At 66.9% G+C, this 14,004-nt stretch overlaps 4 protein-coding genes across 5 annotated transcripts; 1 reads left to right on the top strand and 3 right to left on the bottom strand.

Moving 5' to 3' along the window:
- Positions 1-934: 934 nt before the first annotated feature.
- On the top strand, positions 935-3,625 carry B4GALT3 (beta-1,4-galactosyltransferase 3). Its single transcript, XM_061357506.1, has 6 exons — positions 935-1,288; positions 2,004-2,239; positions 2,355-2,545; positions 2,624-2,746; positions 2,832-2,936; positions 3,014-3,625. Exons 1-6 carry the CDS (start codon positions 1,033-1,035, stop codon positions 3,441-3,443), a joined length of 1,341 nt encoding a protein of 446 aa, XP_061213490.1. The 5' UTR covers positions 935-1,032; the 3' UTR covers positions 3,444-3,625.
- PPOX (protoporphyrinogen oxidase) lies at positions 3,582-7,445 on the bottom strand. 2 transcript variants are annotated; one of them, XM_061357505.1, is made up of 11 exons: positions 7,319-7,445; positions 7,106-7,240; positions 6,830-6,945; positions 6,627-6,759; positions 6,207-6,539; positions 4,615-4,675; positions 4,392-4,510; positions 4,200-4,313; positions 3,981-4,130; positions 3,863-3,905; positions 3,582-3,786 (listed from the first exon to the last, which is right to left on the bottom strand). In XM_061357505.1, the coding sequence occupies exons 1-11, from the start codon at positions 7,403-7,405 to the stop codon at positions 3,650-3,652; spliced, it is 1,428 nt and encodes a 475-aa protein (XP_061213489.1). In that variant the 5' UTR covers positions 7,406-7,445; the 3' UTR covers positions 3,582-3,649. The 2 variants fall into 2 exon arrangements, 1 of the variants encoding a protein (XP_061213489.1); XR_009726149.1 differs by having other exon boundaries at positions 3,693-3,786; positions 3,981-4,117.
- Positions 7,446-7,879: 434 nt separating this feature from the next.
- USP21 (ubiquitin specific peptidase 21) lies at positions 7,880-12,273 on the bottom strand. Its single transcript, XM_061357502.1, has 14 exons — positions 12,123-12,273; positions 11,724-11,805; positions 10,874-11,639; positions 10,281-10,340; positions 10,062-10,176; positions 9,867-9,978; positions 9,630-9,767; positions 9,474-9,538; positions 9,274-9,377; positions 9,088-9,174; positions 8,918-8,996; positions 8,721-8,828; positions 8,518-8,632; positions 7,880-8,096 (listed from the first exon to the last, which is right to left on the bottom strand). Exons 3-14 carry the CDS (start codon positions 11,621-11,623, stop codon positions 8,006-8,008), a joined length of 1,824 nt encoding a protein of 607 aa, XP_061213486.1. The 5' UTR covers positions 11,624-11,639; positions 11,724-11,805; positions 12,123-12,273; the 3' UTR covers positions 7,880-8,005.
- Positions 12,274-12,416: 143 nt separating this feature from the next.
- UFC1 (ubiquitin-fold modifier conjugating enzyme 1) lies at positions 12,417-13,658 on the bottom strand. Its single transcript, XM_061357521.1, has 6 exons — positions 13,498-13,658; positions 13,174-13,241; positions 13,035-13,098; positions 12,859-12,935; positions 12,689-12,779; positions 12,417-12,584 (listed from the first exon to the last, which is right to left on the bottom strand). Exons 1-6 carry the CDS (start codon positions 13,618-13,620, stop codon positions 12,513-12,515), a joined length of 495 nt encoding a protein of 164 aa, XP_061213505.1. The 5' UTR covers positions 13,621-13,658; the 3' UTR covers positions 12,417-12,512.
- Positions 13,659-14,004: the final 346 nt, after the last annotated feature.

Below are 14,004 nucleotides of genomic sequence, written 5' to 3'. Positions count from 1 at the left end.
TTTAGGGGAGATCTGGAGATAATTTTGGTGTATTTGGGAGGTTTGGAGGTATTTGGGAGAATTTGGGAGGATTTGGGGGTATTTTTGAGGTTTAGGAGAAATTTGCTGGGAATTAGTGGGAATTTGGGATGTTGGGGGAGATTTGGGGGGATTTGAGGGGGATTTGGAGGGAATTCGGGAGATTTGGAGGGAATTTGTGGGCATTTGGGAGGTCTGGGGAGGAATTTGGGGGGAATTTGGCGGCGTGGAAGCGGCACTGGGGGCTGCGGGGAGGAGCCGCTTCCTTCCTACATCCAATCAGAGCGCGCCGTCACCGGGACGTCACCAATAAGGGCGTGGCCAACACGCGGAAGCAGGGTGGAGGCGTGCGCGGTTGCCGTGGAGACGACGCGGGAGGTGGAGCTTGCTCTGGGCACGCCCCCTACAGCCGGCTCCGGTGCCCCTGGGTCCTAGTGCCCGCCAGCGGGAGCTTCCACCAGGCTCCCCCCTCAACCCGGTCCTGCCCGAGCAGCCTCAGCCTGCCCGGGCTACCCCAGCCCCGGCACCAGCGTCCGCCCCAGGCTCCTGGGACCGCGTTCTCCATGGACAGCTCCAACTGGGACGCGGGGCTCGGCAACGGCAGGGCCAGGTGTTGCCGGCCCTAAGCCTCCTGCTCCAGAGGGGCCATGTTCCGACTTTGACCCCACCTTGACCCCGAATTCACCCTTCCTTGACCGCACCCTGACCTCATCGTAACCCTACCTTGACCTCAGCCTGCTCTCACCTTGACTCCACTCCCACCAGTTCCAGCTGGTGAGCCCCACCAGCGGCGCACAGAGCGGCCCCTTTAAGAGCGGCCTCTCCCGGGAGGCTCCGCCCCCTCACGCATGCGCGCTCCGCCCTCCCTCCCAGTGCGTCCCAAGATGGCGGCGCTGCCCAGGAGGGGCTGAGGCTCTTCCGCCGCTACCGGAGGGGCCGCGGCCGGGCCCGGCGCCTCCTCCCGCCCCGCAGCGCCCGCGATGCCGCCCGGCGCTCGGTGACGCGGCCCCCGCCATGCTCCGGCGGCTGCTGGAGCGGCCGCGCTCGCTGGCGCTGCTCGTCGGGTGCCAGTTCGCCTTCGTCGCCTACTTCTCACTGGGCGGGTTCCGCAGCCTCACGTCCCTCTTCGGCCGCGCCGCGGGGCCCGTCTTCGACTACTCCCGCACGCACGATGTGTACGCGAACCTCAGCCGGCTCCTGCCGAAGGAGCCCGCCCGGCCCGACCCCGCGCGGCCGCTGCCCTTCTGCCCCGAGCGCTCGCCCTTCCTCGGTGAGCGCCGGCGGGGCCCAGCAACGGGGGGCGGCGGGGAGAAACGGGCCCTAAGGTCCGGGGGGGGGGGGGGAGAACCGGTGTCTATGGGAGGAAGAGAAGGGTCCCGGCAAGAGAACTGGGCCCTGTGGGGTGGGAAACGGGGGCCACGGGAGGAGAACCGGACACTACAGAGCAGAACCGGCCCTTATGGGGGCAGAACTGGTTCTATGGGAGGAAGAGCAGGGACCCGGAAAGAGAACCGGCCCCTATGGGGGAAGAACCGGGCGCCCAATGGGAGATCCGGCCCTTTCGGGGACAAAATGAGCCCCAGTGGGGGAAGAACCGGGCACCCAGGGGGAGAACCGGCCCTTCCGGGGGCAGAACGGGCCCCAATGGGGGAAGAACCGGGCACCCAGGGGGAGAACCGGCCCTTCCGGGGGCAGAACGGGCCCCAATGGGGGAAGAACCGGGTACCCAGGGGGAGAACCGGCCCTTCCGGGGGCAGAACGGGCCCCAATGGGGGCAGAACGGGCATCCCCGAGCCAGAGAACCGGGCTCGCAGGGGAAGAAATGGCCCCGTGGGGAAGAATCCCCCCTGCAGGAGAAGAAGAACCGGTTCCGCAGGGAAGGAACCGGCAGAACCGGCCCATCCGGCTGCACTGGGGCCGCTCGCGTGGTTTAGGGCTATGGGAACAGCCCCAACCCTCCCCTTCCTCCCCCCCCAACCCCACAGTGGGGCCGCTGACGGTGACCTTCAGCCGGGTACCGACGCTGGAGCAGATCCAGGCCAAGAACCCGGCGGTGCGGGAGGGCGGCCGGTACCAACCCCCCGGCTGCGAGCCCCGGTCCCGCACGGCCGTCATCATCCCGCACCGCAACCGCGAGACCCACCTGGGCCACCTCCTCTACTACCTGCACCCCTTCCTGCAGCGCCAGCAGCTCCAGTACGGCATCTACGTGGTGCACCAGGTAAGCCTTGGGGGGGGGGACACACCGGCTTCGCACCGCTGTTACCGGCCCTATTACCGGCCCTATTACCGGCCCTGTTACCGGCCCTGTTACCGGCCCCGTTTCCTCCCCGCAGGCCGGTAACTCCACATTCAACCGAGCGAAGCTGCTGAACGTGGGGGTGAAGGAGGCGCTGAAGGATGAGGAATGGGATTGCCTCTTCCTGCACGACGTGGATCTGATCCCAGAGAACGATCACAACCTCTACACGTGCGACCCCTGGAACCCCAAACACGTCTCCGTGGCCATGAATAAGTTCGGATACAGGTGGGTGATGGAGGTGGAAGGGGCACTGGGGGACACTGGGAGCTGTGGCTCAGCACTGTGTGTCCCCCCCCATCACAGCCTGCCATACCCCCAGTACTTCGGGGGCGTCTCAGCGCTCACCCCGGACCAGTACATGAAGATCAACGGCTTCCCCAATGAGTACTGGGGCTGGGGAGGAGAGGACGACGACATCGCCACCAGGTAGGATATGGGAGGTGACAGGGGTGTCCCCATCCCATCACCACCATCACCCCCCCTCCGGTGACACCGCAGCACCGCATTGCAGGGTGCGCCTGGCCGGGATGAAGATCGCCCGCCCGCCCGTCTCCATCGGCCACTACAAGATGGTGAAGCACAAGAGTGACAAAGGCAACGAGGAGAACCCCCACAGGTTGTGGGGTGCCCATTGGGGTTTGGGGAGGGGAGAACCCCGGTGGTGACGTCCTCTTCCCTCCTCCTTTGGTCCAGGTTCGACCTCTTGATCCGCACGCAGCGGATGTGGACGCAGGACGGGATGAACTCGCTGAGCTACGTGCTGCTGGCCAAGCACCTGCACCCGCTCTACACCAACCTCACCGTGGACATCGGCACGGACCCGCGCGCCGCTCGCCGTGCCCCGGCCCCCGGCCATGAGGGGCAACGGCACCGGAGCAGCACCAGCCTCTTCCGGGAGGAGATGCTCCGCAAACCCCCCCGGGACCCCGTGGCCTGGGGGGACCGAGGGCTCGCATTGACCCCACACCGGCCACCGGCACCCAACAGCACCCAACCGGCCCTGGGCATCACCCAGCGCAGCCCTAAGGGTGCTGGGGACGGTGGCACCGATGTGGTGGTGCAGGATGAGGGGATGGCAATGGCCCGTGGGGACAACCATAGCCTGGCGCAGGGCACCCGCTAACCCCGGCCCCCATTGGACTCTGGGCACCGGGAAGGGCCCCTCCGCATCCCGGAAAGCTCCGTTGGGAGCTGCCGGTGCCGGGGGAGGCCGCGGGGGCCCGGCCCCCCGTTATTTATTCTATTTATGAGCCGCTCCCTGGACCTTTATAAGAGTTTTTCAATTAAAACATACACTTTGTCCTATGGCCGTGGGTGCTGGAGGGGGGTTCAGCGCTGCGGCCCCAGCAGCCGCTCCACGGCCACCTTGGCACTGGCGATGCAGTCATTGACGGAGACGCCGCTGTAGGAGGCTCCAATGAGGCTCAGGGGCAGCCGGTGCTCGGCCAGGAAGCGGCTGATGCGTTCTGCAGGGCCAGGATGGGTGCTGGGTGCCAGGGGAGGGGGCACTGGGTGACCCCCAGCTCCTCAGCACCCACTTACCTATGCGCTGCCAATGGCCCAGTGTGTACTGCGGGATGCAGGCCTAGGGGGGAACAGTTAATGAGTCCTATGGGACCCCCCCACTATATTCCTGCTGCTGATGGGTGCTGGCACCCACCTGGTGCACCCTGACGATGGAGCAGGTCGGGGCCAGCTCCAGCCCCAGCTGCTCCTTCACAGCCGCCTGTGCCCGGTGCAGCAGCGGCTCCGGTGCGGCCGTCGCCGGATCCCCAAAGCTCTGCTCGAACCAGGCGCCTCCCAGCATCACCTATTGGCACCGTGAGTGTTTCCAGGGATTGGTACCCGGATACAGCCCAATCCCGGCCCCGGTGCTCACCGTGAGCCGCAGCGAGGCCGCGGTTGTGCCGTTGTGTTCAGGGAAGGCCACCGAGTCGTAGACGATGCCCAGGAGGGACCCATCCTCTGAGGAAGGCACCAAGTGGCCGAAACCCTGGGCAGGAGCAGGCTGGGGTCAGCGTTGGGTGCTGGGAGCACCCTCAGGGCCACCCTTGGGTGCTGCTGCTCTCACCGTGACGGGCAGCGCGGCGCCCTCGTACTGCAGGTTCACCACAGCCACCGACACCGCCGGGATGCGCCGCAGCTCCTGCGCCAGCGCCGCGGCCTCGGCCGGCAGCGCCTCAGCCAGCGCTGGGGACAGGGGGGACAGGAGTGAGGATGGGGATGCAGACAGCGGTGTCCCCTCCCCGTCCTGGTGGCATCCAGAGGTGGCAGCACCGGCAGCCAACATCCACCTGCAGCCGGGAGGGCGCTGACTACGTGGTCGGCTGTGACGGTGCCATCGGGCAGGGTGAGCTGTGGGGAAGGAGGATGGTGATGGGGGATGCGGTGATGGGGGGCACGAAGACATGGGGACAGGGATATGGTGATGGGAGACACAGGAATGCAGTGATGGGGGATGTGGTAATGGGATGCAGGCATGGGGACACAGATGTGATGGGAGACACGAAGACATGGGGACAGAGATATGGTGATGGGAGACACAGGAATGCAGTGATGGGGGATGTGGTGATGGGATGCAGGCATGGGGACACAGATGTGATGGGAGACAACAGTGATGGGGGACACGAAGACATGGGGACAGGGATATGGTGATGGGAGACACAGGAATGCAGTGATGGGGGATGTGGTGATGGGATGCAGGCATGGGGACACAGATGTGATGGGAGACAACAGTGATGGGGGATGTGGTGATGGGGGACACGAAGACATGGGGACAGGGATATGGTGATGGGAGACACAGGAATGCAGTGATGGGGGATGTGGTGATGGGTACTCAGGGATGCAGTGATGGGGGACATGGATGAGGATGCAGGCATGGGGACACAGATATGGTGATGGGAGACAACAGTGATGGGGGATGCGGTGATGTGGGACACGAAGATGCAATGATGGGGACACAGGGATACAGTGATGGGAGACAGTGATTGGGGAACACGGACGAGGAAGCAGGGATGGGGACACAGGGATGTGGTGATAGGAGACACGAAGACATGGGGATGGGGATGCAGGGATATGTGGTTGGGGACATGGGGACAGGGTTGTGGTGATGGGAGACACAGGAATGCAGTGATGGGGGGCACAGTGATGGGGGATGTCGTGATGGGTACTCAGGGATGCAGTGATTGGGGATAAGGATGAGGATGCAGGGATGGAGACACAGGGATGCAGTGATGGGAGACAGTGATGGGGGATGTGGTGATGGGTACTCAGGCATGCAGTGATGGGGGATACGGATGAGGAAGGAGGGATGGGGACACAGGGATGCGGTAATGGGTCCTCAGGGATGCAGTGATGGGGGACACGGATGAGGAAGCAGGGATGGGGACACAGGGATGTGATGATGGGTACTCAGGGATGCAGTGATGGGGGGCAAGGATGGGGACACAGGGATGCGATGATGGGCACTCAGGGATGCAGTGATGGGGGGCAAGGATGAGGATACAGGGATGGGGACGCAGGGATGCAATAATGGGCACTCAGGGATGCAGTGATGGGGGACACGGATGAGGATACAGGGATGGGGCCACAGGGATGCGATGATGGGCACTCAGGGATGCAGTGATGTGGGGCAAGGATGGGTCCTCAGGGATGCAGTGATGGGGGACACGGATGAGGATACAGGGATGGGGACACCGGGATGCGGTGATGGGTACTCATGGATGCAGTGATGGGGGCAAGGATGGGGACACCGGGATGCGGTGATGGGTACTCAGGAATGCAGTGATGGGGGGCAAGGACGGGTACTCAGGGATGCGGTGATGCAGGACATGAGCGCAGGGATGCAGGAACGCAGTGATGCCCCCCCCCTCCCCAAGGTCCGCACCTCCCAGCGGCCATCGTGGCAGCGGCGCAGGCTGCGCAGGCGCTGGTGGCACCGCAGCTCCACGCCGCGCTCCCGCAGGAACTCCGCCAGCGCCTCGGGCAGCGTCTCCATCCCGCCCCGCAGCGACCACTGGCTCCAGCGCTCGGCCCGCGCCCGGCGGCTCAGCCCCGACTCGGCTCCGCTCTCAGCGGAGCCCAGCGCCAGCCCCAGCAGCACCGAGCGCCGGCGCCGCTCGGCCTGGAAGAGCAGCGGGAAGCAGGAGCGGACGCTCAGCGCCCGGCAGTCCCCGGCGAACACCCCCCGGCACACGCTGTCCACCGCGATGTCCGCCACCTGCGGGCGCACGCTGCGGTGAGGCCCGGCTCCGCCCGCGCCTGCCGGGCCGCGATAACCGGTATCACCCCCGGAGCACGCACGCACCTCCCGGCCGAAGCGGCGCAGAGCGAACGCGTGGATGCTCTCGTCCGGCTCCGTCCCCGCCGGTGCCAGGAGGTCCCGGAGCCCGCTCCAAAGCAGCGCTCGGGAGAACGGCGGCACCGGCCGCAGCAGCGCCCTGCGGACAGAGGGGGTCAGGGGGTGCGGGACCGCGGTGGCACCGCAACGGGGCAGCCCCGGGCACCTACCCCAGGCCTGAGGGCAGCTTGTGAAGGGCCCCGGCCACGTAGAGGAAGCGGTTCCTGGAGGCAGGGTGGTCCCCGGGCACGGGCAGCACCGCACCGGCCAGGCCGAGCTCCGAGACCTGCGGGGATGGGGAGGAGACGGACACGGACCTGCCCCGGGGCACCCCGGACTCCACACGGGGACCCCATCACAAACCAAGGGCCCCAGCACCCACCGAGGGTCCCCGAAACGCACCCGAGACCCCCCCATAGGCCCAGGGACGCCCCTTTCCCCGTTACCATGTGCAAGGTGTCCGCTCCCGCCGCACCTCCAGGCCGGATCCCCCTCGGGCCATGCTCGAACACGGCCCCGTCGGCAGCTCGGGTGCTCTGCAGCCACCCCCCGAGGCGGGCGCCGGCCTCCAACAGCAGCACCTGCGGGACCGCAACCGGTAACACCGGGATCGCACCGGTAACACCGGGATCCCCCCCCCACGGTCACCCCGCGCTCACCTTGGGCGGATGCGGGCCGCGGGTCAGGTGGTAGCAGGCGGCCAGGCCGCTGATGCCGCCCCCCACCACGGCCACGGTCGGTGCCATGAAGGCCCCGGACCGGCCCCGCCACCGGAGACGCCGCCGCGTCCCGCCCCGCGCCGCCAGGGAGCGGCAGGCTCCGCCCCCTCTCCTGATAAGGACAAAAGGCGGGACTAAGGACGCGCTGAGCCAATGGGACGACGCTGCGCACCGGGAGGGGCGGGGCTAAACGGCGCAAACCCCTCCTCCTCGCCTCACCAGCCAATCAGCCTCCTCCGGCACGCCGCGCCCCCCGGTCCTGGTAAAGGGCGGGGCTAAATCCGCCGAGAACCAATAGCGCGAAGCCGACGCCTGACAGACAGGACGGCGACAGAACGGCGGCAAGCCCCGCCCCCGTGTCAGCCAACCAATCAAACGACCTTCATGAAGCCACGCCCGCTGCCGTTTCGAGCCATCGAAGCCCCGCCCCTTCATCATTAGCCCCACCCCCTCCCCATGGCCCGGCCCCGCCCCCCTCCCCCCAAACTGCGGCTTTTTGGGTGTTTTTCTTAATAAATTTATTGACAAAAGCCCGGGGGGGGCCGCGGCCGCCCCTCCCCCTCCCCATCGGGGTCCTTGGGGGGGGCTGGGGGGGGGAGCCCCCACTTTGGGTGCTCCGGGGGGGGGTCAAGGCCGGCGGGCGAGCGGCTCCTCCAGCTCATAGAAGAGGACGTAGCCCTCGCTGGATGGGACCTGGTTCTCGCTGATGGGCGAGACCCTGTGGGGGCACCGTCAGCAACCGGGGGGGGGGTCAGGGGTATGGGGAGGGGGGACAGGAGACAGGGACACGGATTGGGAATGGGGGCATAAACATGGGAAGAGGGGACATGGGCGCAAGGTTATGGACATGGGATGGGGGGATGCAGTCATGGGGCAGGGGACGGGGATGCAGGGAAGGGAAACGGGGAGAGGGGCATTGACATGGCCCAAGGGAGGGGGGCAGAGACACGGGGGGGTCAGGGATATAGAGAAGGGGATGTGGCCCAGGGAAGGGGTTAAGAGGGATTTGGGGGACATTGGGGGGGGTGGGAGGCAGATTTAGGGAGGTCAAGGGCTCTTGAGAGGGAATTGGGGGTGAATTAAGGGTTTGGGGGGGATGTGGACACAAGGAGGGGGGACACGGACCCGATGGCACCTACCGGGAGTCATTGTAGACGCGCCAGCCGGCCGGGTCCCGGCACAGCGCCGTGTAGTGGCCATAGTGAACACTGCCCGAGTGGTTGCAGAGGGCGTAGAGGGTGTAGATGGGGGTGCCTATGGGGAGGGGATGCCAGGTTCAATGTGTGGGTACCCCGGCCCCCCTATTCCACACCTCAATGTCCCCCCCCCCAGGGGTCCTCACCCGCCTTCTCGCTGGCGAACTCCCGCAGGTTGAGCTGCTGCAGGGGGAAGTCCACGAAGACGGAGCATTTCTTGATGGAGTAGCGGGTGGTGGAGAACCGGTTCAGGTCTGGGACGGGGGGGGGCATTAAGGGGAAATGTGGCAGCACTGGGAGCACCCCCCCTTTTCCCCCCCAACCTTCCCATGGCAAAGGATACGGAGCACCAGGATGCGAGGGAAGCGCTGGATCGTCAACTTCTTGGTGCTCCGTGTCCGCTGCCGGCACTTGTCACAGACCTGTGGGTGGCACCGCATTGGTGAGGGGGGGACGGGGGGCACTGGGATGCGATGGGACACACAAACACCCCCCCAAACCCCCAGTTCTCACCGGGGCGTTCTCTGAGTCGAGCTCTTCCTCCTTGGTGAAGAGGCTGAAGCAGTCGTGGAGCGAGACCCGGCCCCCGGCAAAGCTTTTCTGGATGGGGAAATGTGGGGGATAAAGGGGAGCCTTAAAGGGGAAAAAAGGGGGTCTGGGGGTGGCAAAACGGTAGGGGGGGGTCAGCCCCATTCCTACCTTTGGGATGGGAAGGGAGAGATCACAGAAGACCTCGAAGGTGGTGGAGCGGTAACCGCACGCCTGGCACTTGAGGCAGCTCTTCAGTTGTCCCACAAAGAGGTCTGGGGGTGAGGATGGGATGAGATGGGATGGGGAGAGGTCAGAGGGGCCCCCCCAAGGGGTGCTTTGGGGTGCAGGAGGACCCCGGAAGTGCTCACCCACGATTTTGCTGTCCTCCCTCTCCAGGTACCGCTTCCACATCACGTTGGCGCGTTCGTCGTCGCTGTGGGGCGAGAGGTGGGAGCTGCGGCCAGGGGGGCACCCCCAGAACCCCCCCTTACTTCATGTGTGTGTTCCCCCACCCCATAACTCACCTCAGCCCCTCGGGGTCCTCCAGTGTGGGGGGCCGCCGCGTGTCCGAGAGGATGCTGGGGGTCCGGCGGCCTTTGCGGTTGATCTCCACGTGGAGCCGGTCCATGAAGAACTTGAGGAACTCCTGTGCATCCTGTTGGCTGCAATAGGGGATGCACACGGAACCATCGCACCCCCGGACCCCCCCCAATGGAGCTGGGGATGCTGTGGGGTGTGTGTGTGGGGGGGTGAAACCTCACCTGTACCCAGTGAAAGAGGGGACGTACTTCTGGAAGACGGCCTTGAAGCGCCCGGGGTTGACGGCTTCGGCCGCATCCGGATGCCAGAGCGCGGCGATGACATCGGCGAAGGCTGCAGGGACGGGGGGGGGTTTAGATCATGCCTAAAGGCATGGGGGGGTGTTTGGGGTTAGGGGGGGGATGCTCCCATCCCACCTTCAGTGAGCTCCTGGGGGCCGCGGGGCTGCTCCTGCTGGAAGTCCCGGCGCAGGCAATAATCCCGCAGGGGTTTGGTGCTGCTCAGGCACTGCAGCACCGCGTTCATGAAGCACTGCGGGGACAGCGGTGGTGCCACGGCCCCGCCACGCCACGGGGACCCCATTGGGGCTGGGGATACCCCTTGTTGTGGGGTGCACCGGCACGGGCTGCACTTACCGTGTTACCCAGGTTCCTGAGGCCGACGTGGCCGGAGCCCAGCAGCAGTGTGTGATGGGGCTGTGGGGACACAAAGGGACACGGTGAGCACCGTCCCCCCGCCGTCACCCATCCCCACAGCCACCCCCCAGCCCTGGCACCTCTCCGGTGACGAGGAGCAGCCCCATGACCGCTGCATGAGCCACGGATTCAGCCACGGCGGCAGCGCGGCCACGGGGCTTTGGCAGCAGCCGCTGTGGCAGCACCGCCAGCCCCGGCATGGCCCCGGCACCGGCTCCACCGGGTCCCTGCTGCCTCCCAACCGTGCCTGATCCGATTTCCCCCGGCTATTCTGGGCCGCAGCTCAGGGGGATTAATTAGTGCCTGAGCCACGGCGAGGGCACCAGGCACCGGAGCGGGGACAAACACCCACCGGCAACAGGGGGCAAAGCAGCACCAGGGATGGGCACCGCAATCCCATGGGATTTCAGGGCTTTAATTGCCATGTATTTGCCATGGCTGCTCTGGGAATGGGGATGGCAACCAAAGAGGACTGGAGCAGGGAGAGGTGAGGCCCCGGTGGGGATGAAGGGGACAAATCCTGATGCTCTTACTGCTGCCTTCTCCTCAGGCCGGGCGGGCAGGGGGGCTCTGCCCAGCGCGGGGCTGCCGGGCACCGGGATGGGGTACGTGGGGTCGGGCACAGCGCGAGTCCGGGGGCAGCCCTCAGGCCGCACCGAGAGCAGGGGGACCCCGGGCTTCCCGTCCAGCCCCGGGGCCACATTGACCCTGCGCAGCGACGAGCTCCTACGCAGTGCCAGCGCTCCGGCACTCAGCTGGTGCCCGCAGTCCCTCAGCACCAGCCGGCTCAGCACCGCCGCCACGTCCTCGGCGCGGCCGCCGCCACCGCCTTGGCTCAAGTCACCGATGCTGATGGATTTGGAACGGGCCAGGTTGCTCCTCCGGCGCTCGGCTCCGCTGGGTAGGGAGAAGGAGGCGCTGCCCGGCACTGCCTGCGGGGAGCCGGGGACCCGCACGCCGTGGTCGGCCTTGACCGGACCGCGCCGGCACGTGGCGCCGCGTGCCGCATCCCCGCGCTTCGAGGCCCGGCCCCGCTCCAGCTCCAGCTTCTTGCTGCGTTCATCCAAAGGCCCCGGCCGCGGTGGCAGGAGCCGGAGCTTGGGTGCCGGGGAGAGGCCGTTGGCGGAGGCCATGGCAGCGGCGCGGCGCTCCTGGCTCAGCGCCCGGTGCCCGCTCGGTAGCTTGGCGGTGGTGGTGGTGGTGGCGGCGGCGGCTTTGGGCTGCGAGGTGATAACGGCGTGGTCCCGGGCGCGGCCGCCGCGGTGCTCCGAGGCCTGGGGCATGGTGGGGAGCGGAGCCCTGCGGGGACAGCAATGGGGGGATGCCAAGGGGGGGGCACCGGGAATGGGGAATGGGGCTGGAGGGGAGGGGACACGGACCCACCTCTGCCACCGCCGCCGCCGCCTTCCCCGCTCACAGCCCCCCGCGGGCAGCGGCCGGGCGGAGGGTCCCGTCGGCGGGGGCCCTGCGGCACAAGGAGAGACGCGGTCGGTCATTGATGGGGGGGGAAAGGAACGGCGGCCGGAGCCGGGGTTGAGTCACGGAGGCTTCCCCCCACCACCACCGCTGGAGCACCGGAGGGGAGGGGGGGGTGCTCAGCCCCGGTAGCAGCCCCAACCCCGCCGTTGCCAGGCGGGGCGAAGGGCCGCGGGGGCCGCTCATCGGTCTCCGGTTTCCCACCCCCTCCGCGCTCACCGGACACCGGTCACCTCCCCCCTCCCTTCCCCACCCCTCCCGGTACCGGAGCTCCGGGAACCCCCCCCTTCACCGCCGCCGCCGCACCTCCCGCGGGCCGCCATGGCAACAACTCCCGCAGCCCCCGCCGCCATCTTTGTTCCTCCCTCCCTCCCGCCCAAAGCCCCACCCCCGGCGGCTTCGCTGCACGCACTGCGCATGCGCCGCAGACGCCAGGCCACGCCTCCCAACGCCTCCGCCTGTGTCGCTATGGAAACGTAGTGGCGTCTCCCCCCCCCCCCGCTCTTAAAGGCGCCGCCGAGCCGCTCTTCTTAAAGGGACAGCGCACTCTGGGACTGTGTTATTGTAGGGTCGCACCAAGCAACGGCAATGCCGGGGTGAAAGAGTTTATTGAGGGGGCAAATAGTGGGTGGCAGCAGCGGGGAGAGGGAGGATGGGGGGGGAACAGGGGGGCTACACCCCCCAATCCCCCTTTGGTCACTTCTCCTTGTGCTGGATGATTCCTTTGGCCACCAGGTCCGGGATCTCCACCGCCAGCCAGGGCCCGAGCTGTGGGGATAAAGGATGAGCAGCCATAAGGACCAGTCCCCCAAACCGAGGGGAACCCCCCCCAAACGGAGTATCCCCACACTTCCTCCCCCCCCACAACTCACCCCTAGGGCCATCAGATGAGCCAAGCCGAATTTGGGGACATTACGGGCCCAGAGGGGCTTGAAGTGGTCGCTGAGGCAGATCTTGCCACCCCTGGGGGGGATATAGGGGGTCAGCACCGCAGGGACACCCCCCCGGGGGGACCCCCCCTTTGCTATGGGCCCCTGCCAACCTGTACATCTTGGCTGTCTTCCCGTCCAGCTCCGGGATGGCGATCTCAGGGGCGGTGTTGGGGTACGTAACCGGGATCTGGGGGGGGTGACACGGGGAGGGGAGGGGGGAGTCAGCACCCCCGGACCCCCCCCCCCAACTTGCTTGTCCATTCCCCCCCCTCCCATCCATGCTCACATCAAACTCGATGGCGAACTCGTACTTGAGCAGCTCGTGGATGTACCAGCACCTCCCGAACCATCTGTAACACACCGGGGGGGTGTCAATCACCGGGACCCCCCCACCGGGACCCTCCCGCTCACCCCCCGTCACCCACCGGGTGCCCTCGGCGTTGGACTCCAGGCGGAACCAGTCGTTATCGGCGCGTTTGTTGTTCTCCACGTACTGGGAGAAGGGGGAACACGACGTGAATCGAGGGGGAACGGGACACGGGGGACACAGGGAATGGGGGGGACCGGAGCGAAAAGGGGGTGGGAACAAAACCGAACCGGGAGAGGAACAGGAGCAAAGGGAACCGGACTCGAGGGGTGACACGGACCGGGGGGGAACCGGAACCGAGGAGGGCATCAGAGCGGGGGGGGGAACCGGACACGGGAGGAACCAGATCGGGGGGGAAACCGGATGGGCCCTACCCCGGTACCTGTATGAGGGCCCGGTACTCCTCCTTCAGGCGCTGCGCCCACCCATCGCGGTCCCGCGGCCCCGCCGCCGTCCGCAGCAGCGGCAGCTCCGCCACGGCGCGCCGCACCGCCTCCTCCGCCATGGCCGAGCCGGAACACCGCCATCTTGGCTGGGGGCGGAAGTGACGCTGGAGGCCGCGCAGCCATTTTCGTTAAGGGCGTGATGCGCCCGCGGAGGGGGCGGGTGTGGGCGCCGCCATCTTTACTACGGGCATGGGCGGACCTTGACGCTCCCGCGGCGCCGCCATCTTTAGTGCTGGCGGGGCTGAGCTGCGCGGGGCGGGGCTCGGCCGCCTCCTCCCGGCCCGGGGGTGCCCCCGTGTGCCCCCAGTCCCGTGACCCTGTTCCCATCTCCCCCACTTCTCATTCCCCCCAAATCCATTCCCCCATTCCCATCCCCCCAATTCCCATCCCCCCCAACTCCTTGTCCCTCCAATTCCCATCCCTCCATTCCCATCTCCCCTAAT

The sequence above is a fragment of the Neopsephotus bourkii genome, unplaced genomic scaffold (genome assembly GCF_033783945.1).
Source record: "Neopsephotus bourkii isolate Nb327-2 ecotype Australia unplaced genomic scaffold, CSIRO-AGI_Nbou_v1 NB_904, whole genome shotgun sequence".
Lineage (NCBI taxonomy): Eukaryota > Metazoa > Chordata > Aves > Psittaciformes > Psittacidae > Neopsephotus > Neopsephotus bourkii.
Note: the sequence above shows the minus strand (reverse complement) of the source record. Positions and strands in the feature narration are given on the sequence as shown.

Excerpts from the sequence above, each read along its gene's own strand:
- B4GALT3 (XM_061357506.1), top strand. The coding sequence starts at position 1,033 with ATGCTCCGGCGGCTGCTGGAGCGGCCGCGCTCGCTGGCGCTGCTCGTC. Across the intron at positions 2,546-2,623 it reads ATGAATAAGTTCGGATACAG|CCTGCCATACCCCCAGTACT; the intron begins GTGGGTGATGGA and ends CCCCCATCACAG. Across the intron at positions 2,937-3,013 it reads AACGAGGAGAACCCCCACAG|GTTCGACCTCTTGATCCGCA; the intron begins GTTGTGGGGTGC and ends CCTTTGGTCCAG.
- PPOX (XM_061357505.1), bottom strand. The coding sequence starts at position 7,405 with ATGGCACCGACCGTGGCCGTGGTGGGGGGCGGCATCAGCGGCCTGGCC. Across the intron at positions 6,760-6,829 it reads AAGCTGCCCTCAGGCCTGGG|GGCGCTGCTGCGGCCGGTGC; the intron begins GTAGGTGCCCGG and ends CTCTGTCCGCAG. Across the intron at positions 4,511-4,614 it reads CAGCGCCCTCCCGGCTGCAG|CGCTGGCTGAGGCGCTGCCG; the intron begins GTGGATGTTGGC and ends CCCTGTCCCCAG.
- USP21 (XM_061357502.1), bottom strand. The coding sequence starts at position 11,623 with ATGCCCCAGGCCTCGGAGCACCGCGGCGGCCGCGCCCGGGACCACGCC. Across the intron at positions 9,175-9,273 it reads TCTCCCTTCCCATCCCAAAG|AAAAGCTTTGCCGGGGGCCG; the intron begins GTAGGAATGGGG and ends TTCCCCATCCAG. Across the intron at positions 8,829-8,917 it reads CCCTCGCATCCTGGTGCTCC|ACCTGAACCGGTTCTCCACC; the intron begins GTATCCTTTGCC and ends CCCCCGTCCCAG.
- UFC1 (XM_061357521.1), bottom strand. The coding sequence starts at position 13,620 with ATGGCGGAGGAGGCGGTGCGGCGCGCCGTGGCGGAGCTGCCGCTGCTG. Across the intron at positions 13,099-13,173 it reads TCCAACGCCGAGGGCACCCG|ATGGTTCGGGAGGTGCTGGT; the intron begins GTGGGTGACGGG and ends GGTGTGTTACAG. Across the intron at positions 12,936-13,034 it reads AGTTCGCCATCGAGTTTGAT|ATCCCGGTTACGTACCCCAA; the intron begins GTGAGCATGGAT and ends CACCCCCCCCAG.